At 39.4% G+C, this 26,712-nt stretch overlaps 1 protein-coding gene across 2 annotated transcripts in view; it reads left to right on the top strand.

Annotated features, from left to right (window-relative positions):
• The window catches only part of PPM1B (protein phosphatase, Mg2+/Mn2+ dependent 1B), a 61,532-nt gene that overhangs the window by 16,973 nt on the left and 17,847 nt on the right, over nucleotides 1–26,712 (top strand). For both annotated transcript variants that reach the window (XM_036380046.2, XM_036380047.2), the window contains exons 2-4: nucleotides 7,966–8,111; nucleotides 22,962–23,825; nucleotides 25,699–25,816. In XM_036380046.2, coding sequence (XP_036235939.1) covers nucleotides 22,980–23,825; nucleotides 25,699–25,816 — 964 coding nt within the window. In that variant the 5' untranslated portion in view covers nucleotides 7,966–8,111; nucleotides 22,962–22,979. The remainder of the gene's footprint in view (nucleotides 1–7,965; nucleotides 8,112–22,961; nucleotides 23,826–25,698; nucleotides 25,817–26,712) is intronic.

The raw sequence follows: 26,712 nt of genomic DNA on the forward strand, positions 1-26,712 counted from the left end.
GAATTCCCCTTTTAATTTTTGCAGGTATAGTTCAACCTGTATTGTGATACTGGTGCAGTGGCAAAATTAAAACAGATTTTGCTCGATAGAGATATCTGAAACTTCAGTATTGAAATATATTGCAAATCGAGAATTTAAACTATTGATTAAAAGTGAGTCTAAGTGACTTATTGTGGAATTGAAGTTGTAGAATGAATTGGACATAAAAACTTTGAGTTTTTATGCTTCCAAGTTGCCAAGTGGCTGCTTCTTGCCAAGTACTCTTGTGTAGATGACAAGTGAAACAGTTCAGATAGCCTCAATGCAGATACCTGAAAAAGATTCTGTGTGTCCAGGCAACGATACTGGAGTCTGCTGCCAGAAAAAAAGGGTAATGGAAGTTTGCTTCACTCTGCAGTTCCTAGAGATAGTAATTCTTTTAATTAGACTTCTTCTTGAAAAGTTTCTCTAGCCTGATGGAGAAGTTGAGCATCCTGTAAAAGGAGAGTAGTGTGTTTTCTGAAATAGTCTGGACAAGTCATTGTGTTCTGAAACATGACTTTCTGTACCATTTTATGGATTCAATATAATTTGACTACAGATGTATTGATTCTGTTACAGTATGGGAGTACATATCAGGATCAGCTGCTTCTCTTCCACATTGATTATAACTGCCTTAAAAATGCTTTGAGATATGCCTTATCTGAAATGAATCAAATCAGGCTGATTTAGGCAGGTGATAAATCTCTGTTAGCAATAAGGAAATGACTTTCTAAACAAATGGACCCTCTTAAAAATTTTAATAGTCTTTACATTTCTACATGCTGATTCTGTTAATGGTTAACAGTGTTGTTACTGAAGTAACTTTGCTAGTAATTAGAAGAAACATCTTAATCTGGAAGAGACGAAGGGAAAGAATGTTCTAAAACTGTAATTGAGATATAATAATAGCTATGTGTTTTAACAATTCCTATTTGGAGCCTTCAGTTCCTGTATTACTTAAATTACTTCGTTTGAAAGACTGTGTGTGTAGGCTGTGAGTTGACATAACAGATGCCTGAATTCTCTCCTTCCAAGCTGCATGCTTTGCAATAAACATTAAACTGCCTATAGCATCCTAACTCTTAATATTTGGCAGCTCATGCTACTAGTTTTCTTATGTTACCAATTTAAACTTGCTGGTGATTTTATTGTGGTGTTGAATGACCTTTTTTTGCATTTAATTTAACTCCTGAGGTATATAAATTTAGCAAGTGATAACATGGCTAAAAAAAGCTACAAATAGATCCGAGTGTCTAAGTAGTGTGGCAGAGAATTTATGCCTTCTGTAACTGTCTGCACATCAGTAGTGGCCAAGTTGTTGTTTGGTTTTTTTTTTAAATCTGCTGTGATGGCTCAGTTTTAGTGCATTTATACCTGAAGGCTTACATTAGAAGTTGAAGAGGAGCCTTATTCAAGAGGGGAAGTCCTTCCTCTGGTCGTTGGTATCATATATAAAGCAATAAAACCCTATTCTTATTATCCCTTTTAAATTTGATACATCTTGATTTCTGTTATTGTCAAACATACCAGCATTAGTGAATTCTTGTTGTATTTTTTGTACCTGGTCCTAACTGAAGTACTGTTACTTTGATACTTTTTGTTTTTCACCCCACTTGGTGGAGTTTAAATTCCTTCTAAATTTTGGATATACTTGTGGTCACACTTAGGGTTGTGTTATATTTGTAAGACAGAAAAACGTGATCAGTTGGCATGCGTGTATTGTAATGGCTTTATTCCCCTAATATACAAAATGTGATGCTGTTGTGCCTTTGAGAATCTTCTGTGGGATATTAGTCCTAAATACAGGATCTGTGCAGAAAGACATATATATAAACCAGGTTTAAGGGTTTTTTGTGGTTTTTGGTTTTTTTTTTTTTTTTAGTGTCAGAAACAGCAGAAATTTAAGATATGGTGTTGAGGATAAAAAAATTCCTAATTGGCTTCAGTGATAGCAGCAAGACTTGATTCAAAAACTGACCTGTTCTAAATGCATTGGTAGGCAGTAGGAGTTAGGATAAAGTTCTCTACCCAGATAAATATTAATTTTTGAGGACTCTGGCTTAAAAATCATTGAATACAGGTCACAGAGGAATTCGTCAAGGTAGTCATCTGTAGATTATCTTTTCTTTCTTCTTCAAAACATTTCATACAAGACACTCAGAAGAATATTAATCTTTTGAAAACTATCAGACTTGGACTGTAACCTACAGCTAAAGCATCTTAAAACTTTGTAGCTCAGTCACCTTTGCTGTCTTAGTAATGAAATTATACAATTCTGTCAATTTTCTTAACTCTGTATCCTACAGTGCAATGAGGTTTGTAACAATGGACTTTATTATCCAAAAGCATGTACTTGCTACTGAATTAACTGATCTGAACTTTGTTGCTTTCTCTGATTTTGCTGACAGTTTTGCTGCAGGAGTTTTTTATGGTTTTATGCTTAAGATGCCTTCTTTGAATGGCTTAACTAGAAAGGGCTAAGCTTTTTGTATTGCATAATCAACAGAGGATTTTTATTTTCAAGATTTCTTCTGAGCTTGAATAATATTATAGTTTACTAATACTTTTTCTAGGCAAAGGAGTGACAGACTCTGGATGCTCATTAATAGTGCTATAGTAGATAGAATGGATGAGACTGAGGTGTGGTTTAGGGACATGCTGTTTTGTCCCAGAGGACTTCAGAAAAATTATTATTATTAATTATAATATTATTAGGTGACAGGTGTGGTGGATTTTTCCTCAGAACATCTGACCAGTGCTCAGGCTGGTTTTGTGGACATTTCAAAAATCTAAGCAATCCAAACATCAGTTTGAAGGCGAGATGTTAACAAAGACAGCAAAGGACAGATATTTTCCAACTGACACATCTAGTACTGCTACCCAGGTATACTAGCTAGTTATGTGATATTAAATTTGCCTCATGGAGAAGCAGTGTAAGAATGTGCTCAAATGATAGGCACTGCAGTAATAATACATATGATCTTAGGTTGCCCATGCATATCACTTCAATGTGTCTGAGCTGGAATTTTGAGTTCCTGTCAAGGAGATGAATGATTGTAGACTCTGCCCTTTGCATCAAGGAAAACCACAAACCCATACAGAATACAAACACATCTTTCTCAACTTGTGACTCCTGGATTACTGTGGAAGGTGTAATATGTATCTAGAACTTGACTTCCACTACAGCTGTTGTGTAAGGTAAGATAAAAGCTAGTTAGACACTTCTGCAAGCTTTTCTCTAGAAAGTCCTAGCAGCCCCAATAAACGTGTTTGTTCAGAGTTAAAGTCCTCTGTTTACAATGCTCTGTTGCTTCAGTTGAGGGGTTTTTTTGGAAGAAAACTAACATATACATGGAATATATTTTAACTGTTGAAGGTACTTCCTTCTCCTTAGTTCAGCTAAAGATCAAATAACTGAAAATGAAAGAGTTTTGTACTTAGGGGTTTTTATTGAAGCATGTTAGATGGCTGTGCTCTTCAGCCTCCTCTCTTCCTAAAGCTGGCTGTTTGCAAAGCTGCCCAGCATAACAGATGGAGAGATGATTCCACATTTCTCTGCTTGACTTGTGCTGAGTATAACTCTGATCTGTTACAGAATAGAGAAGTAAGTGCTTGCCAAGGATCTCCCAGTAGGCAAATGCAGATGGAATACACACGTTCTGAATTCCAGTAAGGCTGGCTTTTGTGGTCTTCCTTCATCTTCTGCTTGTATAATACAACAAAGTTTGATTTCCTCATCAGCCAGATGAGCAGTCTCTGCTTCAGGCATTCACATGTACCATTGTAGCTGTCTGTGTGTCTGCTCAGCCACAGAGCATGGAACAGGAAAGGGCTGCTGAGAGCAAATATCACTTAAGCTACCATTGCTGCCAAGATACCCACACAGCCATAATATGAATTTACTGATCTAAAGCTCACCTGAAGGTGAGTCACAGTCAATTTAGGAATTACAAAAGTGCAAATATGTATTAAAGACAGGTCTGTGGGATGAAGGTTCAGAATCCCTTTTGTAAGATGTATCAAAAAGCAGCTTTCTGATGCTGTAACTTATGTCCATCATTTGTGAGGTGTTTAAAAGTATGGGCCTAATTAGAATGCTAAGCTCATGGCATTTTCAAGCTTTTAGGTAAGTGGGAAATACTGGTCTAACAGCATACTCCTGTTGGAAATTCATCATTTTACAGTCTAAATTACTAATTGGCTATAGAACTTTTAACTGCAAACTTCAACTTGCTTAACTCAACTTTGACTGGAACCCCAAGCAAATTTATTTCAAGGCATTTAGCTTTTCAGGAAGTTCTGGGTTTTTCTTCTAAAACACAGTGGAAGGATACTTTTGCAGATTTTTCAAAAGCATAATATTGTATTAAGTGCTTCAAAAAGGATAAGGCACCTAAATTTCTTCATAGAGTTCTTAGTTTTGAACTTCGGTTAGTTCTCCTTACTTTAACTGATTAATATGAATGTTTTAGTGCAGCTTCCATGTTTGAAAAGGGGGGAAAAGAGTTCACCAAAAACCCCCACACCTGCAAATCCACAAATCAAGACTTTGTTCAGTCTTGGTTCTGTATAGAATGAAGAACCACTTAGCAAATGTAGAGATGGATGAAGAACTCTCTCTGTAGGATGGAAGTTGTGCATTGTATCAAGTAAGCAAGCAGAAAATAATTCCTTGTTTAGTTTTGACTTTGTCATATAGGTACAATAAGGAAGAGTTACTGCATGAATTTGCAGCACTTGTGCATTCCCCTGTGCTCTCACTTTCCCCAAAAAGTCAAGTATCCCAGTGAAAACCTCTTTGAAGCAAGGGATGTTACCTTAGGTTTACTGTATGTTGGAAGCATATCCTTGGTAGGTTGAGTTTACTAGCTAACCTGTGGATACACTGCTGCTCTTTTCTTTCCCCCTCCTTCTGTCTCTTTTGCAAAATCTTCCTATGTGTGGGACCCAGCTTACAGTTCTGGGGGACAGTATTGGCAGTGGTGGTATTGTGCTGTCATAGGGTGGATCAGGGCACACCAGATTATAGCTCTTTCTGTTGATGCTCAGTCAATGAGTTGATTTGTTTGTTTGCTTATTTTAAAGCAGCTGTGATTTGATTATCAATGAAAGGTCAGAGTCCAGGTCTAGCTGGTTGTGAGGCAGAATAAACACAGTTTTTTTCTGGTACTTCTCTGGCTAGAGTTTGGAAACTTGCAAAGGACTGGGTGTTGTGGATTTGTTTGTTTCAAACATTTGGATTCAGCTTGAGGAACATTAGTGCTTTGCAACCAGCATTATTAAGTATGTATTTAATCATCAGGAAAACCAGCATTTGGTGCCTACACTCTGTAAAATAACATGATAGGGTTCTTCAAATTTCTCTGGACTGTGTAATTTTTTTTCTTAATGATCTTATTTTTGAATAGTGAGTTTAGTTCTTTAGCAGTGAATTACTTATGATGGCTTTGTCTGTTTAGTCTTACCTTCTGAAGAAAATCCTGTAAACATGGTCAAATTGAAATGCTTTATTAGCCCAGGAAAATTTAAGTTTTTCTCGATTAAAAACTATCCTACTGTAGGGTGCAGGTGTATAGTAGCAGAAGAGTTTACTGAACTAACTTAGTCCTACTAAAATATTACACATTTACATAGTATGAAGCCTTAAGTAGCTCAAATAAAATGTTTAATACATCTTGTAATTTTGTTAAGCCTTTAATAGGAAGCATTCAGCTTTATTCTTGTGATGTAATTTATGATGAGCAATCTGTACAAGACATTTACATCTGTGTGTTGTGAGCATTTTTGGCATTCAAATTGTTAGGAGCTGGACATAATGGTTTGTTATCCCAAAGCTGTATCATGAATCTAAATGTCTTTTCATACTGAGAGCAAACAAGCCATGCAGCTTACTTGGAGAGGTAAGAGTCACTACTGTGCAAATGAGATAGAAGTAGTGTCCCTTCTTTGTTGTGCCATATTCAATGGTGGAGGCTATGTCTTAAGGTGCTTTTGTGTTTTGGGACACTGAATACTGTATTCCTCACTTCTGAGAAGTGAGATAGTGTTCTTAGAATTTGTATAAATGCAATCATACTCCGAGGTAAAATGCTCTTAGCCCAAAATATCTATTTTGGAATCTGCTGTATTGTAAGCAGCCTTCAGCATAAAGTCATCCTGGTCTAAGGAATGCTTTCACATCCTCTGTAGAGTGGAATCTGGGAGGGCTCAAGGCTCTTGTTTCTGAAAAACAGAATGCTCATCTTCCAGGGCTGCTTTTGTGAGTTGGCTGCTTTTAAAGGCCACTGGCCACAGAAGCACTGAGGCTGCTGAGCACTTGGTGCAAGCACCTTGTGATGCTCCCAGCTGGGGGCATGTGCTGAAAGTGGGAGACAGTGCGTGGAGGGAGCTGTGTCCTGGCCACCTGCTTTGTGTCTGTGCCCTAAAACCTTGTGTGTTGAAGTAGAGCTGTTCTACACAACTTTGTGATTTTGCACCAGGTGTGTTTCATTTTACTCCCTGAAGTTCCTTGATGTGTAACCAACTTTTTACTGAATCTTTTTTACCTTCTGGGGAGGGCTTTTGCCTTGTAGTTCAATACAATGATTTAGGATACTTTTTCAGAGTTCATTAATGGTTTAGTGGATGCTGCTTAAGGTGTAGTTACACAATACTTGGAACAAATATGAATTGGCAGCAGGTCCCAGTTCTGCATTTCTGGCGGGCACTTGTCTGATCAAGCATTTCCTAAGCTGGTTTGGAGACCTCAAGTGACAGAAGATAATTGACTTTTTCTGGATTAGTTTGATTCCTTGAACATTCCATCCTATTGTGGTGCGTAAGAAGAGAGAATTCTGGGGAAAACTCGGGGCTTGCAATAGTGTAGAGCTACAGGCATGGAACTTACTGAACTCCTGCAATTCTTCAAAAGGGGTAAAGTAGTCCTTTTGAGCAATTTTGTGCCTATGACTCTTGTTAGTAGTTGAAAAGCACTATTTAGTGTTTGGAAGAGGCGAGCCATAATGAAATGTTGTCGTAGCTCCATTCCTCCATCAGTGGGCTTAAAGTCAAGGTCAGCAGTAAGTCTCCTTTATCACTCAGCTCATCCAGAGTGCTGTTATCAGTTTAAAATCTTCACTATCACTATAAAACTTCTATTTCCCTCCTGTCCCAGAGAAAGCTGGCTGTTATCCAGAATTTTTCCTATGATAGTTCCTTCTACCAGTGTATTCTTAAGCCAATTCTGTAAGATGCAGTGGTTTATAAGCTTAAATATGTAGTCCCTGATCCATGGAGGATTTTGGGTGTTTGCATCCTGTTCAAAACAATGCGTAGATGCTGTGGTTGATCCACATATCTGAATTGTTGCTTATTCACTATTTTTACATTTTAAGGTGAATTTCTAGTTAATTTTATAGAAACTATTTTTAAAGAAATGCAATGATTTGTATTACAGAGGATCTGAAATACTTTTGCAGTTGGAGCTTATTGCTTTTGTTTTAAACTCTTGTGCATTTTTACATCTAAGGAAGCAGAATAAAGAGCTCACAGATTACACATGCTGCACATGGTGGGTTTAAGTCATGTCAAACACTCAAGGAGTGTACTCTGTCATCTGAGTAGGTGAATAAAATTAAGACAGCACAGTGATGCTAGCAGGTATGCAAAAGCTATTCCTTCTGTTACTGAATTTAGGGACTTGAATGGCAGGTAATAGGCTGATGACTTTTTAAGTGCTTGTCAGTGTTGGTGAGGGAAATAGAGAAAAATATTAATCTGATTCTTTGTTAGCATAAATCTTGAATATGGTGTTTAGAGAGTTTGCTGAAAGGTCTTTGCACATCCAGGCATGGCTTTAGTTCAAACACTTCTATTTAGGAAAAAGTTGTATTCATGAAAAAATTAATGTACAAATCTGTCGTACGCCATCTGGAGTAGCTAACTACTTCCTTTGTTTCTTTCTAGGAAATACCAAAATAAAGCAGATGTTGTGTCCTGTACTGTTATCTCAAGGTTTTGCAAGTCATTCTGTTACGTGCTTCTTGGCAGCAGGAATGTAAACTAATTCTGTCAGCACCTGAACTAGAACCTTGACAAGGTTAAAATTACAGGTAAGAAGGAATTCTGCCACTTGGATATTTATGGGAATATGTTATTCCTTTGACTGTGTTTTTAATTTGCAGTTTGTAATTGACCACGGATTTAATGGAAATTTGAGATTGGGTAAAATGATGTTTTTTCTACTTTAAATGTATTTGAATTTTCCTTACTGTTATTTTTTAATAGGGAGGAAATACAATTTCAAGTACAGCTTCTTTCTGTTACAATACAAAACAGTGTTAATAAATGGGGGACAGGGAATTGTAATTTTTCACCACCTAAAATGTCTGCTGACCAGATTTTGGAGAAATGGTGTTCTCACACTGAAGACTGTATAGTGTCAGTAAAAGTCATGAAGTGTTTTGCCCACTATGTGTTGAGATCAGTTTACTCTCTGCATGTGGCTTTTTTCCCTACAAGGGCTGTATTTCCTTAAATGCACTAACAGCAGCAGTGCTACTTAAATTACCTGTTTTAATCAGTTACAGAAAGTCTCTAAATTTCCCTTCCAAGGTCCCCTGAAGCTTCAGCTTTTGAACCACCTATTCAAGGTTAAAGGTAGATGGCTTTTTCCAGGTCAATGAAAATGTTTTGGCTGCTGGTTTTCTGTCATTAACTTTATCTGACGATGACTGAGACCTCTTTTCACACTGTCACCTTCTTCTGAACTCATGTAGAGGGAACTAAGAGTCAATGTTCTTTGAATCCTTTTTTAAAAAAGAATAAATACAATGCTGTAAGACCATAGTAATGGGGAAAAATTCCATATCACTACAAATACCTGTGATAGAGATTGCATATTTTGGGTTGTATGTTTCTGAAAGGTTTAGATCTGTTTTTAAACTGGAACTATTTGTTTTGAAGACTATCCTTGAAATGGGTTTATTGCATGTGTCTGTCTTCAGGATTATGATCAAATGAAGGTTTTTGAGTCTTGGTTACACATTTTAGTGTCTTTGACAGGAAAAGTTCTCTTTTCAGTAGTGGCAGGCAGGAGTCTGGACTGTTGGTCTGAAGCAGTCCTGTCTGTCTTACTCTGAAGTTCAGAAATGGATAGGTTGTAAATCAGTGACAGGTTTGTGCCGAGGAAGTGGTGTTAGTTTTTCTGCTGCTAAAATGAAAGAGAGGTTCCAATGTGGTTTGTTTTGAAGGTTTTTGTTAGGGTTGTGTTGATTGAATGCTTGTACTTATTTTGCAGTGATGTAACATGTTGAAAAAAGGCACAACCTTTTATACTGACTGTGCAAGTCACACTTTATTTGAATGGACCTTTAGCACTCATCCAGCCCAACCCTTGTGTCTGGCTTCCTCGGATTTTTGTGTGAATCAAGAAACCAGCCCTCAATTCTGTAAATAAAGGTGTATTGTTTTACTGTGGTTTTGCAGACCTGCTGCAGAACACTTATTCTGGTGTTTCAGACCTGTTTAGGAATAATTCACAGGTGATATGAAGAAGTAATTCATTGCTGCCCTATTTTCACAAAAGTGTGTCTGAAACTTTTTGTAAACAGACTTTGAAAAAGGTGAGAAAAGTTGTCTTAAATGCCTAAATTTAGAGCAGGGGAGAACTCACTCCCAGTGACAAAGTGTCATGCTAATGACACATTTACTCATGTAAAATTCTTCAGTTTTAATACCATTAGTGTAGTGGGTAAATTTTGGTTCTTTTTCTTCAAAATGTGAGGTGCCGTTTCTGTGGTAAAAACCTGGCTGCTGTTTGTTAGATTGATGATGGAAAAGGAGCAAACTAAATTTAACTCTAAGTACTTGGTCCTTTATTGAATTTAGAGAACTAAAACAGCAGTTCTGCATAGAAATAATTAAAAACTTTATTTGTGAAAGATCACTTTTATGCTAAGCTAATTCTTTGTAGTATCCAAGTGCCACCTGTGCATCTGTTTTGAACAGCCCAGTAAAGAAGTGAGAACCTGCTTATTGGTTACGGGAAATATGAGCAGGTATGGACAAGGAATTTCACCAATTATCATAGGATATGAGTCTTGTCATAGTGTGGTCAGTAGGGATAGGCAGCAGTACAGAGCAGACTTCTACGTGCTATAATAAAGGCACACTGAGTTGCAGGGTTTGAGTTAAGGACAAAATGTGATTTCAAGGATGATAAGCCTGCACAGGCAATATCTGAATTAAACAGGGAGGCCTATTTCATTGCAGTGCCAGTGCACCAAATTTCTGTTCCAAGAAAATGGTACAAGAGCATGAATGCTGACTTAGGCTGAGCTGTCTTTACTTCTAGACTTCAGCTTCCATCCTGTTCCTGGGCAGGTGCTGGCAGCAGGAGTCTGCTTTGCACTGTCTGGGCCCAGCCTTGTTGTGTTTACTGAACCAGCCTGGATATTTGCCTATTGTTATGTGCTACTTTTTGTGTAGTTACTCTGTACTTCAGATAAACCATTTGCAGGTAACGAATGGGATTGAATTTCCCAGTCTCCTTAGTGTTTGGAGTAAGTCTTGGTAAAGAAAAGCTGAATATGTAACCTGAAAACCTAAGATGAGTGACATTAAGCCATTGACAAGAGTAGTCTTTTCTTACTGAGAATGACACTGCATACTTCTTTAGTTAAGTGCCTGGCAGTGGTGCTAATCTGAGCTAAGGGCTGCTGGTAATCAGAAGTCACACTGGCAAACATGGAATTCTGTGTAGCTAAGAAAAGCACTGCATGTTTTTTAAAGTTCTCATTTGGCCACAGAACTGTGTCAAATTGACTTCTGCAACTTAAATAAAAAGGAAGTTGCAATATAAAGGGTCTGTGACTAAAAAATACAGCAACCTGGGCACTGATGATCTTGTATTAAGTGTGGTAATTAGAAAGCTAGATGCAGAGTCCACTTTCAAGGTTTCTGTGAAGTTCATCTTGAATATCTGAGGTATGATCTCTAAGTTTGTAGCTGTTGAGCTGCATTCCAGGAAAATAAGAAGCCTCAGCATAAAGTATGCAGTTTGCCCGTGGGAGACAGATGGTTGCCACATAAGCTGAGCTGAAAAATCTGTAGTTAAGTAGCATCATCCATATTTTAATAAAGTGCAAGAAAGCAGACTATAAAACTAACCTCTGAAAGGACCACAAGCATGTTTTTCTTGTGTTAACATAGCTAGAAAGGTTATAGCCCTTAACCTTGCTCCTGGTGCTCCTTTCTATTATTTGTCTTTTCTGTTGAAGGTTACAGCCCCCTTGGATCTGCTGTCTAAGCTGCTGGCTTCCAAACCCACTGCAGTCAAAGTCGCAAAGTTTCAAAATACTAAAGCTAACTTTGCACTTCTTCAGTGAAACAGTTCAAAGAGTAAGGGCAAAACCACCTCAGCCAGCAGTTCTGAAAGAAAAGAAATTGCTGGCACAATGTAGTAGTGATGAGTAGCTGAGGCAGAGCAGAAGCGTTCATGTTTTCAGATCCTGCTACTGACATTGAAAATAGGTGTGAATATAGAGCATTAAATTATGCCTGTGATTGTTTTGTGCCTCCAGACCAATTTGAAATAGCTGAAGTTCATTCTGAAATCTTCATCTCCTTTGTAACTTGCTGGTTTAAAAGTAGTGTGGTGGGGGAATGTAGTATTTTGTTTATCTTTGTTATTTGTTCTTTCCCCCAACTGTTGTAACAATGTTGTGGTGAATTTAATATAAAAATTACAGTTGTAGCTCCTAGGCATATATGCTACCTGGTAGTAGGGATGGCCTGCAAAATTTTTTTGAATTCTTGGTTTAGAAGTCTCTTTGGCTTCTTTTTCAACATCCTGGCAGGAAAAGTTTTTTGTAGGAAGCTCTGTATTGGCATTTTGTGTTGATACTTATTTTCTTTCTGTCAGTATCTCTGGTCACCTGACATCCTTCCTAAAGCCAGCACCCATGGCCACAGATCACCTAAAACCAAACCCAAATCCTCCAGATAAAACCCAGGAATGGTAAAAACTGCTCTTCTGTGTAGTTCATTTTTAAGTGAAAATAAAATATTCAGATCTTACTCTTGGAATAATTTGTTTGGCAGTATTTGTGGCTACATAGTTAGAGTAGCTGTTACAGCCAATAATATAGCCAATATAGCCAATCTCCAATAATATTGGCCTAATGTAAATTCATGTAGTGCCAGTATTTTTAAAGTCAGTAAGTTAGAAGCAAGACTAAGTTTTCTGGGATCAAAAATCAAAACTATCTGCAGTGTGTGTAGACAGATGTACTGTGTAAAGTCTATATGTCCACATAACACACACTAGAGAGAGAGTGCAGGGTGGATACAGAGGAGCTTTCTACCAGGACTAAACTTGGATTTTTAAATATTTTTTTTTACTTAAACCAGAGAAGTTATTTCCTGCACTTTCCATAAGTTTTGAAATTGTTCATCCTGGATACTTTGATTATTTATTTGTCCTTTACATCTTTAATATCTAGTGCATAATTTTTTCTTTTGAAATGTCATTCTTTTTTTATAGTGGAGCACATGTGCTTTGTAACAGGAAACTCTGGCACTGTTTCTTTTCCACAGCACTGACTTATTAGAAATGACTAGCCTGTTGAGTGAATCCTTCTGAGGAAGAAACATTTTACAGTATACTTTTATGACCTAAGCCGAAAAGATTTATGTTGGACCATTCTCATTTTATGAAAAGATACAGTATTGCCTTTGGGACTGTTAGCCATCAAGGTGGTATTAGTTTAGTTCTGATGTTTTTTATGAAACTGACATGCGATGGCAAAATTATTTTATAGTATCTACAGAAACTTTGATTATGGCTTTTAGACCTTTGTAATCTAATTATGTGTTGGTTGCTGTCATGGTTTAACCCTAGCCAGCAACTAAGCACTGCACAGCTGCTTGTTCACTCCACCCCCTCTCTTCCCAGTGGGACGGGAAAGAGAATCATAAAAATCAGAAAATTCATGGTTGAGACACAGGCTTCTTAATAGGACAGGGAAGGAAGAAAAATAATTAAAATATGCAAAACAAGTGATTCACAATGCAATTGCTTACCATTTGCCAACCAATGTGAGCAGTAGCCCCTGGCCAGCTTTGTCCCCAGTTTATACATTGAGCATGATGTCACAGATTTTGGAGTATCTCTGGCCACTTTGGGCCAGCTGTCATGGCTGTGTCCCCTCCCAACTACTTGTGCCACTCTGGCCTTCTCCTTTGGCAGGATATGAGAAGCAAGAAAGTCCTTGACTAATATAAACACTACATAACATACTGATATTTTTAGTTGTTGCTATCAACTTTATTCTCATACTGTATCCAAACCACAACTCTATACCAGCTATGAGGAAGACAGTTAATTAACTCTATGGCACCTGAAAGTAGGGCTATATCCATTTGCATCCTAGCAGGTCCCACACCTTCCAATACACCCAAGTAGTCGCTATCACCTTTCCTGTATTTTGATATATACACAGAGATACCATTCCCATACTGTATGGGCCATCCCTTCAGAATGTGTGTTGAGTTTTAGTCCATGAGTTTTGGCTTTGTCTGTTGTAGTAGTCCTTCAGGGCAGGAGAGAATGTGTGTAGTGTTGGATTGTTTTATGCTGAAGCCAACGCTAGTTCCATCACTGCTATGCATGTCTGGTTCTATCATCAAAATTCCATTCTTCATTAGGCTGGGTAATGCTATTACAATACCCTTGATATGGCATTCAACAACAGTGGAAGTGATGACCTACAGTATTTTATAGCAAACAACATAATACAGTTCAAATCAGTCACTGTTCTTACCCAGAATCAAATCCCCTGGAGGTACCCATAAGACTTCCCTATCCTTCTGTGTTACCCACCAAGTGCACCCAGTCCTTGAGCAAATGCAATCCTGTGGATGATCGCTGGGTCTCCTGTTCAGGTTCTTTACCTTTTTAATTCTATGGCAAAACCAGTTTACAGAAGGATTTGAACTACTTTTCCTTCTCTCAAAAACTTCTATTATTGTATTGCCTCAATATTGCCATCAATGTATTAAATGTTCTAGAGCTTTGCTTTGTTTCAAATACTGTTTAGATCAGTCCATGGCTAATAGTAGGTCTGTGATTCCACCCCTGGAATTCCAGGTGTGCTGGATGGGCCTGCACTCTATTGCCAGTGGCTTGAGAAAACTGCACTAGCGGTATCAATTGTGCTTGGCTGCCTCTGACTCCAGTTTGTATTGAAGTTCCAGCAGGTCTGGCACAGCTGGACTCAGAGGTGGCACGGCTTTGTCCAGGCCATGACAGCGTACCATTAGTCTACACTGGCCATATGGGACTGTTAGAGGGTGAGTGATTCCTGCTGATTGCTCCTTGGCCTCTCCATATGGCAAATCAACTTATGGATGGTGTCAGGGTGTCTTGGTTGGTGTGATTCCGTGTCCAGTGCACCATTGTGATGGCACCTGTTGTTCTTTGATCACACCAGAAGTGTCCTCAGGAGATGGGATGAGGTAGATAGCTGTTTCATTTCTACTGTTTCCAAGGCAGCTATAGCAAAAGCCCAGCAGTACCTTTTGAGTCCTTGGAAGCACAACCTTGTGAGGCAGTCTAGGCAAAGGATGCTCTGGAGCCTCAGGGCCAGTCACAATGGAGTGCTTTTGCCACTCATTCCCTGTCGGGCTCACTTTCACCTCCAACAGAGTTAGCTGTTGGGATTGCCCTGCCACTCCAGAAACAGAGATGGTGCCTGCCCCTGTGCAGCAGTGTTTGCTGGAGCCTTTGACTCCTGTGGCTCTGCTGTGCAAGGTCATCCAATCCACATGGTCCACTAAACCCAGCTGTTTCTTTCCTCCACCTGGCTGGAGGCAGGGCCCCTCCAGTCCTGGTTGTAGTATCCAGTTCTAGGCCCCTCAGTTTGGGAAGGATGTTGAGACGCTTGAGCGGGTCTGGAGGGGGGCAACAAGGCTGGTGAGGGGCTTGGAACACAAGCCCTGTGAGGAACAACTGAGGGAGCTGGGGTTGTTTAGCCTGGAGAAAAGGAGACTCAGAGGTGACCTTAGCACTCTCTACAACTTCCTGAAAGGTGGCTGTAGTCAGGTGGGCATTGGTCTCTTTCACAGGGCAGCAACTCAGAATGAAAGGACGCAGCCTTAAGCTGAGCCGGGGGAAATATAGATTGGATATTAGGAAAAAGTTTTTTACAGAAAGGATGATCAAGTACTGAAATGGTCTGCCTGGGAAGGTGGTAGAGTCCATCCCTGGATGGGTTTAAAAAAAGACTGGATGTGGCACTTGGTGCCATGGTCTAGTTGAGGTGGTACAGTCTGGGGTAGACTTGATGATCTTAAAGGTCTCTTCCAACCTTGTGATTTGGTGTGATTCTGTGTATTCACTGTTTATTCACTTCTTGTAAATGTGAATCAGAGTCCCTTGAAGATCAGGAGTAAGAGTAGCCCCTCTGCTCTGGGGAACTGTCCACTAGAGACTGGAGCAGCAATGTCCTGCAATAATCCTCTCTTGTGAGTTTCCTTGCTATTTCCCTACTCATGCCTCTAGGGTCAAGGTAGATCTTTCCATCCCACTTCCTCATGTCCTCTGTGTGGTCACACAGGGTGGCCTGTGCTGTTTATGCTTACTTCTAATAGTGGAACACTGGTCCATATAGGTGGGGAATAGGATGCATAAAGCCTTCCTTGCCCACAGCCAAGATACAGGCCTGTAGTGAGGAAGAGGCATTTTGTTTGTATTATGGGAGTTGGCCAATTTGTCCACCATTTGTCCCTCTCAATCTTTCCAGGTCATTACTGCCAATGAGTTGGTGTATGACAATGGTGCATCCCATTCCACCACATGGGTTGTGTACACTTGTCTTCATCTGGGTGTTTGGATAACTGCTTGTTGTTATCATCCACATCACCATAAATCATCATAAATCCATATCATCATAAATCTCCTCCAGCATGGCTAATTGCCTCAGATACTGGACCATGGACCTCTATCCATGACAGTCCACTTGCCTGGGTGGCATAATGTGTTCCTTAAAGGAATAACTTTCCTTCTTACCTGGAGTCACTTCCAGAGGCTGAGGGCTTGTGCCCCTTTTCCAGTTCCTTGGTTAATGCCTACCTCTGTAGAATGGGATGCCAGCTGTTTGGCTTCTCTATCCTCTAATTCCAGTTTACTGGGCCTGTTATTTCAGCATTGGAGCAAGCAGGTGATACCCTTGCCTGGATGATGGTTGGAATCTTTTTGCATATGTCACAGCTTACTCAAAGATAGGGATCAGATGATTAACTATATCTTTTATTTGTTTGTGGCCTCTTCCCCTACCTCTTCTCATTATAGCCCTGCTGCTTCATCCCTCACTAAATGAGCTCACCTTTGCATATCTCTCTCCTTATGTATAGCAGGGGCTGATGCAGGCACAATTTGGTGCTTTGGTTCAACCACGGTGCCTGTCTCTGGGGTTGGAGTAGCCCCTGCGCCCATCATTTTCCCATCACATCCAGAGGCCTTTTTTTCCCTCAGGGGTACTGTACAGTCCTGAGCATGGCTCAGTAGGCCTGGGTCAGGCTGCAGCACGGTGCTATGGGTTTTGCATCTCTGGAATTTCCAAGGTGGCAGCATAGTTTCTCCCAATATTTAACTAGTCTTTCCAGATTTTGTACTCATTCAGGGCTGAAGTTCCAAAGCACTGGAGGTACCCATTGTCCTAGGCACTTGCCCATACTATCCCCCACACCTTGCCACTTATCACTATCCAGCCTCAGAGCAGATCCCTGTGGGTGGCATTCTGAAAGAATTGTTGATCCTATAACAAGACCTTGAACACATTCAGAAGACACAGCAATAAGAATGCTGGTTTGAACATCCCAAGGATATTAAAAATTCCCAAGTGCTGCTTTAATTGGCCTAGAGGAGAATATCTGTCTCCCTCATGGATTGGGTCTCTGAGAAGAGTTAAAAGTTGTAATTATTAGTAGTTTCCTATAGATGGCTCCCAAAGTCTGGAGATGTGGGCAGTGCTGAGTACAAATACCAGATCAGTTTCATGAGTGGCAATTCTGTCATATTATGAGACCGTGTTACAGAGTACAACAACATAACCTTACCCTGTTCCCATGGGTGACAAATAGCTCAAGGGAGCAATATGTACAAATCAAGTATTTTAGAATGCAACTTTACAAACAGAGACACCACACCAACTTGGGGAGCAAATACATCACCACTGTGACCCGTGATTAATGTAATGAGTACTTACAAGAAATTTCTTCTGATATGTTCTAGTCAGATTTGTCATTATCTCAACCCATTGTGCCCTGTGTTGGGCACCAGAAATATGTCATGATTTAACCCCATCCAGCAACTGTGTGCCACACAGCTGCTCACTCACTACCCTGACCCAGTCTGATGGAGGAGAGAATTCAGAAGAATAAAAGTGAGAACACTTATGGGTTCTGATAAAGACAGTTTAAAGGGACAGAAAAGGAAGAAAATCATAATAATGAAAGAATTAAAAAGAACTGAGGCACAATGCAGTTGCTTGTGATTCGCTGACCAATGCCCAGCCAGTTCCCAAGTGGTAGCCCTGGCCAGCTTTCCTCCCAGTTTATATATTAAGCATGATGTCATATAGTATGGAATATCCCTTTGGCTAGTTTGGGCCAGCTGTCCTGGCTGTGTCCCTCACGACTTCTTGTGCCCCTCCCACCTCCTGGCAGAGTATGAGAGCTGTCAAATCCTTGACTTAGTATAGCTAACAGTACTTAGCAACAGATAAAAACCTCAGTGAGTTATCAACATTACTCTCATACTGTATCCAAACCACAACTCTGAACCAGCTACTAGGAAGACAATTAACTCTATCCCAGCTCAAGTCAGGACAGCTCTGACCTTTATGACAGTCATTAAATAAATATTTCTGCCTGCTAAATGTAAATCTAAATTAAGAGGAGCATGCTTTTCACTTTAAGTAGCTGCCTATTTCCCCTTTATGATACAGTACAAAACAATGAATATCTATACCTGAGCAAGAACTATTTGTCAATTTTTAGGTAGATCTTTGGAGAAAATCAGCAGTTGGAGTTGCCTGTCTTTTAAATGCAAACACAAGCTTGTGCACAGCTAAATTTAAGGCTCTTTCCTATATGGCTTATCTAATACTGAAGAGTCTTCACTGTGTAGCTGGGGCAGAAAGGATATTGATCATGAGTTTTTCTTGCACGTCAGAGGACATGACTTTTGCCTTCATTCCTCTTTACCTCAAAAGGATAGATGTTTTTGGTTTCCTGAGTCTGAATTGTTGCCTGTATATGAGATAAGGACCTCAAGTAAGATTTCACTCTTGTAGAAAACATTAGAGAAAAATACAGGTTGTAACTTCACAGAAGTAAGCTTTGGGCTGGATTTTTGCTCTGGAATGTCAGCTTTTGTTGGAGACTTGTTTCCGTGAACTCTCTTGAAAATGACTCAGCTATTGATCTAAGACTAGAGATGAACAATGTGCACTGGAGAGATAGTTGGAGCCTCTGCTTTGGTAGTGTATTGCTCAGATTCAACTTCTTCTTTGCCAGAGAGGGGCAAAGGCCAGTAATTTCTTCCTATAAAGAAATTTCTCCTCTGTAAAGGCATTCCAAAAGCCTTTGAGCCTTGGTGATTATTGGTCCTGCCAGGCAGTAGATTTAAAAAAAAATAATTGATTATTATTGCTTTCTTTTGTTCCAGCCTTTTCCAGGGTTGGAAAGACTACAAGGAGAAGAGAATTCTAGGGTTTGGTCTGAGTAATATATGGTGTTTTAAAGAATGGTCTGTGGAGCATGGGCAAGAACTAAGGCTTTCTCCAGTTTCAAGAAAATTTTGGGAATTAAAATACACACGGTCTTCCTGATTTTGAAAGTTTCAACTAATAATTTTATGTGGGGTAAATATTTTCACCACAAGGAAATTAATGTTTTCTCAAACTAATCTGTTATTCAATTAAATTTCATACAAAAATGAGATCTTTGGAAAATAAATCTCAAGACTGAAGGGTTCTGAATTTTGGAGTTTATGCTGATTAAAGCCATGACTGAATTACTGTCTTGCAGGTGGGTTCTTCATCTGTTCTGCTGACTGTGTTTTATCTTGAGACTAAATCTTTCTCCACAAAGATGTTTGGGGCTTAATGCCTTAACTCCCTCAGAAATGTTGAGATGGTTTGACTAAGAGGAAGGACGACGAAGTCTTATTTAAAAACTTGAGCAGTGGAAGGGTGTACATGCTTAAAATATGTGATAGGAGTGAGTGGTCAGTTAGCCCAAGGGCAGGCCTTAGCAGTAGATGGATCCTGGTAGGCTGGACCAGTGTTGTGATGTAACCAAAGGAGGTATAATCCAGTATCTGGGTGTTCTGGTTTGAAAGCAAAACCAGTGAGAGACTCCAAGTCAAATACAATTTATTAGGAAAAGGGAAAAGAAAACCAAAATACATGCAATAATACAAAAGCAAAAAACACTGACAAAGTCAGAATACAACCTGACACCCCGTTGGTCAGGGTGTTGGTAGCAGTCCAGTTGGATTGGTGGCTGCAGTCCTCCTGGAGTGGCAAATGTGGTTCTGTTGGAGCAGTGATCCTGTAGAAAGGGTGTAGTCTTCCTCTGAAGATCCAGTGGAAAAGATACCCATTCTTCTGGGAATCCAGTGGAAAGACTGACTGTTCTGTCCCAAACCCTAGGTTATATCCAGGTGGGGATTCTTAGCTCCCCCCCCTGGGTGGAGCATCTCACAATTGGCTGTTATCATTCTGCGAGTCATGTGGTGAGTCCATTAAACTGGAAATGGCTCCTGAAGGGATTTATCTCTGAGTCATGGGGAAAGCCATTGATGGGCCCATTAACAGCAGATAAGGAAGATGGGCTCCTCCTGGTTTTCAGCAGCTCTTGAGGGTGGGAATAGAATACATCTTTATATTGTATCCTAGGACACTGGAATAAAGTCACCTTGTCCCTCTATACAGCCAGGCTGATGACTCTCAAGGAATGAGCTTTGCCAAAGAGCCCAGGGATGGGTCCTGATGCTGAAGCAGGACAAATGTGTTGAACATTAGAGAGCAGTGTGTCTGAAGGGGGGAAAGTTTGGTACCTGTCAGAAAAGGTGTATCAGCATTCTGGGAGAAGTGATGGTTCTCCTCTGTTAGGAGCTCGTGAGGCTGCGTTGGGAATGCAGCATGGGCTGCTCACCTCCCAGTACAAGAAAGGCACAGACATGGAGAAGCACTCTGTTACTGGGGGGCCAGAGCCCATGATGGGTGAGAAGGGGGAGATAGGAGTTTGTTCAGTGTGGAGGAGGAAAGGCCAAGCTGTCTTCCAACAATTTCTCTGAAGTTGCAACCTCATGGGAGGGATAGAGAAGGTAACGCGGTGTTCCTCCAGGAGATGTGTGGTGAAGAAAGCCTGTGAGTCAAAGGACACAAGCTGATTCCCAGACTTACTGATAGCAAGTCAATCTCTGCATCCTTTATTTGCAATATTAAATGGGATATTTAGAATATTAAGACCATAGTCTTGAGTAGTGTGGTTTTCTTATTTTCCGGTTTGCTATAAGTTGTAAAAAAGTGAACCTACTTATGAAGCAAGTAAAACTAAGGTGTGACACTTGCCTTTGGTGGTTGTTTTTTTTTAATTGTGTTTTGTTTTGCAGCTATAAAACACAACACAATACTGAGCTCACAGGCCTTTGCAAGTACATAGGTTTTGATCTTTTTTCTCAGTCACATTATGTCTTCCACATTTTTGATTGTAAGAATGCAATGACATACTTAGTACAATTAAAGGAATTTCATAGAAGGTGTGAAGTATTGGAGAGTATCTGGCATTTTGGCAGCATTTCAGTCCTGTATGACAGTTTTACTGGTAAGACTGTTTTGTGTGCTTTTAAAATAGTTTTATATTGTGTGTAATTGTGAATAAGTGATTGTGAGATACAAGAATCCTTTCACAAGTCTGTTTTACTGATGTTACTTGCACTATTAAACTATCTGGAACTTGTTCAGCTCTTAACTGAGAATATTGGTTGCTGAGAACTCTGTTTTGTGGTGGTGTGTTGCACTGTCTTGCTTACCCTCTGACACACATTAATTTTGTTTGTTTTCAAAGCAAAATCAGATGCTCTGAGAGAAGAGGTTGTGCAGAGTTTTGAGTAGGTATTGCAGTGATGGATACACTTGGTGTGTCCTTTCCATTGATTCACAGTGTTACAAAAAACTGCTGAGCAAACTGTTGGGATCTTCAGCATTGCATGGAGATCATTGTAGCAGAGAGGTAGTCTGAAGTTTGGTTTATCTGTGTGTGGTCCGCTGTATACTTGTTTAGGTGAGGAGAATGGTGGGAGTAAGGATTAATTAATCTCTTCCTGGCTGGCAACAAATTCTTAAACTAGAGTTAGTTTAAGTTTATCATGACTCTGTAGATTCTGTAGGTGGGTACTACTGTGTCAGAGATGAATGATTGTTCAGGATCAGTCATGGCAGAATTCTTGCCAATTCTTTTTGGATGAAATTTGCTGTAATTTTCACAATTTAAATCCTTAATAATTTAAGGATTTCGTAGGGTGATGACTTTAGCGTGGTCTGAAGTTGTGATATGTGAGTTTCTGAGATTAAAGACTATTCTCTACTGACTTTGTAAAGGGCAAGTTAATTTTTCAGGCCTGTGTATGACACTTGAGTCTAGTACAGGAGAGGGAATCAGAAGTCTTCTAAAGCTTCAATGTAGATTATTCACATTTTACCTGTGAGCTTCTGTTCAGGAGATAGTCTCCAAATACTGAAGAACTTCTAACTTCCTGTGGGTTGTTAACTTCCCTTAGCTCGTATCTCTTGTAATTGAGTAAAATTTGTAATTTATAAAGTTTATGAATTTAAGTTTATTGGAATAAATTCTGAACTTAAAATCTCATGTAAGCACATAAAAGTCTTTCAGGGATGGCTGAGAGTTGAGGTTGTTCAGCCTGGAGAAGCCTGGGCAGATCTTATAGAGGCCTTTAAGTACCTAAAGACAGCATACAAGAAGGCTGCAGAGGGCCTGTTGGCCAAGTGTAGTGATAGGACAAGGGAAATGGCTTCAAACTGTAAGAGGGTAGGTTTGGATTTGAGATAAATTAATTCTTTACTGTGAGTGTGAGACATTGGAAGATGTTGCCCAGAGAAGCTGTAGATGCCCCATCCCTGGAAGTGTTCAAGGCCAGGTTGGAGGGAGCTTTGTGCAGTCTGGTCTAGTGGAAGGTGTCCTTGCCCATGGTGAGAGGGGTTTGAAGAAGATGATGTTTAAAGTTTTTTCCAGTTCAAACCATTCTATGATTCTATAGTAAATATTGAAATGTTGTTTTATGTTGTTAATTTGTTGAAAGATTGCTGTGAGAGTTTTTCTTGTATTTAAGTGGGAATTACTGCCTTGATTCCTTTGGCAGATGGTCTTTGTTCCCCTATGGTCACTTTTACCATGCCTTACAAGAATACAGAAGTAGCATAGCACATGCAAAGCTAGCAAGACCAGTCCATTCTGATTTATGAACATGAATTGATTTTCTTCATGCCACAGTAAAACTAGAAAGTAGGAGTTGATATAGTTGTTGTTTTTCCATCATAAATTTGTCTCTGCAGAGGATGACAAAATCAGCAGGGCTGCAAAGGTATGTGAACTATTCTGCCTCCGTATGAGGATTGTTTAATTTTTATGAAGTAGCTCTTCAAAAAAGACAGCACCCCAACAAAAAATACTAAAAATGCATACAGAGGTTTGTAAATTCACACTTCATTCATGTCATGTATTGATTTTTTTTTCCTCCAATATAGTTGTTGACTTTTGCATGCATGCATGCTTTATTACTTCTTTTATGAAGAAGAAACACAGGAAGCGGACAACAAACCTTATATGGAATGGTGGTTTTATAAATAAGACTTCTTCTCTCTGTTTTCCAGGTTCAATATTGCATAAACATGGGTGCATTTTTGGATAAACCAAAAACTGAAAAACACAATGCTCATGGTGCAGGGAATGGCTTGCGTTACGGCCTCAGCAGTATGCAGGGATGGAGAGTGGAAATGGAAGATGCTCACACAGCTGTTGTGGGTATTCCCCATGGCTTAGAGGACTGGTCCTTTTTTGCTGTCTATGATGGTCACGCGGGATCTCGTGTTGCAAATTACTGCTCCACACACTTATTAGAACACATCACTAACAATGAAGACTTTAGGGCAACAGAAAAACCTGGATCTGCTCTTGAACCTTCAGTGGAAAATGTCAAGAGTGGAATCAGAACTGGCTTTTTGAAAATTGATGAGTATATGCGCAATTTCGCAGACCTCAGAAATGGCATGGACAGAAGTGGCTCAACAGCAGTGGGAGTTATGATTTCACCTGAGCATGTATACTTTATCAACTGTGGTGATTCACGTGCTGTTCTCTATAGGAATGGACAAGTCTGTTTTTCAACACAGGATCACAAACCTTGCAACCCAAGGGAGAAAGAGAGAATCCAGAATGCAGGAGGCAGTGTAATGATTCAGCGTGTTAATGGTTCGTTGGCAGTTTCTCGAGCACTGGGGGACTATGACTACAAATGTGTTGACGGTAAAGGCCCCACAGAACAACTTGTTTCTCCAGAGCCTGAGGTGTGTGAAATTTTAAGGGCAGAAGAAGATGAGTTTATCATCCTGGCTTGTGATGGCATCTGGGATGTAATGAGCAATGAAGAGCTCTGTGAATATGTAAAGTCTAGACTTGAAGTATCAGATGACCTGGAAACAGTGTGCAATTGGGTAGTGGACACTTGTTTACATAAGGTATGTAAGTGTTTTCTCCAAACAGCTGTCTAAAATCATCTTCTGGTTAGATGGGTACAGTGTTAACAGCTGTTCCTGGCCTACTGTTGCCCTTCTCCAACTTTTTCCTCAAAGTTCTGTACTCATTTGACTGTATAGAAGAATATACATCCTCACCGTATATGCTTAGAAAGGTGATAGCAGTTGCAAAAATAAAGGCTGTTTTTTTCCCCCAGGTAATGCTTGCATATAGTTCCAGTTCTAAACATTGATTCTAAATACAAAATTTGTAAAATTAATCTATTCTGAGCAAGATACTTTGTGGGGTTTTTTGTTCTTTGAAGATGGGTAGTGTTTGTATCCTTTGCATAAAACCAGTGTTGGCACCATCTCCTCTTCAAGGTGTTGTTTGTCTGTCACCTGTGCCCTCAGCTTGTTGTAGCTTAGATGGAGTAACACCACCTTTGCATCTGAGCTTGCTTCCACTCCTCAAATTTAGTTTGTTTGGAGCAAGTACTAGTGGTCAACATATGTTAAATAGGTACTCCATTTCCAACATTCCGTGAAAAGTGCAACTCCTGCTAGTACAAACAGAGTTCCTTTGTTAAGCCACAGACTAAACATGCAACTTTGAGGAATATACTGAAATTCACAACTGTAACTCTGAAGGGTAAGTTGTGTGTTTTTTCCAGAAATAGGGTTGTATTCTGGCATATACCATACAGTGTATGATTGGTTTAAATGCTGTTTAAATTGGTTTAAATTGCTTTTCTGACCAAGAACTCAACCAGCCTTGTTAAAGGGTGGTCACTCTCAGATTCTTTCAGTAAAACTGAGTGCTGGCCACATGTTTATTTTCCAAAGTCAGATCCTGGATCTCTGTAACAACCAGGCTGTGGATTATACCACATAATACTAAGTGATAGGTGTCCTCGTATGCTTGGTACAAAAGGGAATATAGGCTAACTCCTAAGCAGTATTTCTAAAGGAATGCATTCTAATGTCAAGTTCTTAATTGTTTCAGGAGAAGGATTTGTTGTGATAGATGATTAGAACTATCCAGTAGCTTGGGTTGACAGAGCAGCAGTATGCAGTGACTAATGGCACTTAATATTCTACACAAAAAAAGTGAAGTTGAGATTTCATTTTCAAACCAACCAGTGTAATTTAAATTATGATTCTACTGGATTCCCTTGTAAGAGACTTAGAATTGTGTTTTTAAATTTGGCTGTGAATTACAATTTTGAAAATTAAATATGTGCAGGAGAATGGTATCAGTGTGCTGGTAAAGAACTGGCATTAAATCAGTATCTAAAAAAGCCATTGAGTGGTATTTCTGAGCACGTGATAATCTGTAAGGTCAGCTTGGCCATACAGAACAATTATGCTTTATCCTTGCTTCAATGTGCTGTGTGACACAGGTGCATTCTAATAAACAGACTTGTAATGCATGTAATGGCTTACATGAATACCCTGCAACTAAAAATTAGTTGTTTGAGCTAAGCTATACTAATAGTATAGGGGAGCATTCTGCGTTTCATTTTGCAGCAGGAGTTGTTTTACAATTTGGCTTAAGGTAACATTATACAAGTATCTAATTTCTGACCTGTTTTATTGATACTATTTTTAAATGGCTGACATGTAGATAAGTCCATTAACTATTTATATTTGAATACTAAGAATATACAGTCAAAATCAGTCAAATTAATTCTAGTGAGAGGTGTGGTTGGAACACTGAGAGGTTCTTATTGATGAAAATACAGGATTTTTTCAGGGTGGTTTTTTCCAGGTTTGTCTGTAGCACTATATTTGGAAAAAGTACAAATGTGATTAGAGTAGAAGGATGAAGAATAAGACTAAAGATACTAACTTCTCTTTCTTTTTTGTCATATAGGGGAGTCGTGATAACATGAGTATTGTATTAGTTTGTTTTTCAAATGCTCCTAAGGTCTCAGAGGAGGCAGTGAAAAAAGATGCTGAGTTGGATAAGTACTTGGAATCACGGGTTGAAGGTAAGAAATCTGCTTAGTTCATTAGATAGTGAACAAATCTCAGTTTGATTGTGATAGTGAGCACAGTGTCATAACTATCTTGAGCATGAAAACAAAAACCATGAAAGACATTATGCCACTTTTATGTTAGGTTAAATTCAGACCTGGTTATAACTTTGAACTTATGTATGTCAGGAAGAATGTTTTAGACCATGTGCTTAGTTTATCCTGGTATTCTGCAAACATTTTCTTAATGTGAGCTCTAAGTTTTTAGTGCTGTCTTTGCAAGTTAAAATGCAACTACTGATCTTGCAGAGTGTTGTATCAGCTCAGTAAATTGTGATCTTGCTACTGTCCTGCTTATGAAATATTAAAAGGAATGTACTGTTTGTACTATTTCTTCCCCTTTTCTGTGCAAGTTTTTGACAGAAAGAAAAAGCTGTATTTGGTTTTTGTGTCAGTGTCCCAGTAATCCAAATACTTGGTGTAGCCACCCTAAATTTTAATATGTATTCATGATGGTCTTCAGGTATGAGTTATCTCTGAGCACACAGCTGTTGTGTGTGGTGTCTTTTCCTCTTGTTTAAATGGGATCTAAATTGAACTGGGTTGTATATTTGTAATTTCTCCTGAGATTAGAGAGCCCTAGTGGTCACTCCAAATGCTAACTCTAGGCCTGTTTCTTGGAATTTGGCTTACATCCCAGGTTTCCTAGATGACACTAGTTAAGATAAATACCTGTTATCTTCTGTGTCAGAGTAGAGTACATGAGCTGTTAATAGGCTCTGGGAGAGAGCCAGGAGCAGTTGCCTTCGCTGGCAGCAGTCAGGTGTGCACAGTGGTTACAGGTTAATATTCCCAGCTTCTTGGTGGCTGCTCTCTGTTAGCAAAAAGGTGAAAAATATATGGAACTGCAG

The sequence above is a fragment of the Molothrus ater genome, chromosome 3 (assembly GCF_012460135.2).
Source record: "Molothrus ater isolate BHLD 08-10-18 breed brown headed cowbird chromosome 3, BPBGC_Mater_1.1, whole genome shotgun sequence".
Taxonomy (NCBI): domain Eukaryota; kingdom Metazoa; phylum Chordata; class Aves; order Passeriformes; family Icteridae; genus Molothrus; species Molothrus ater.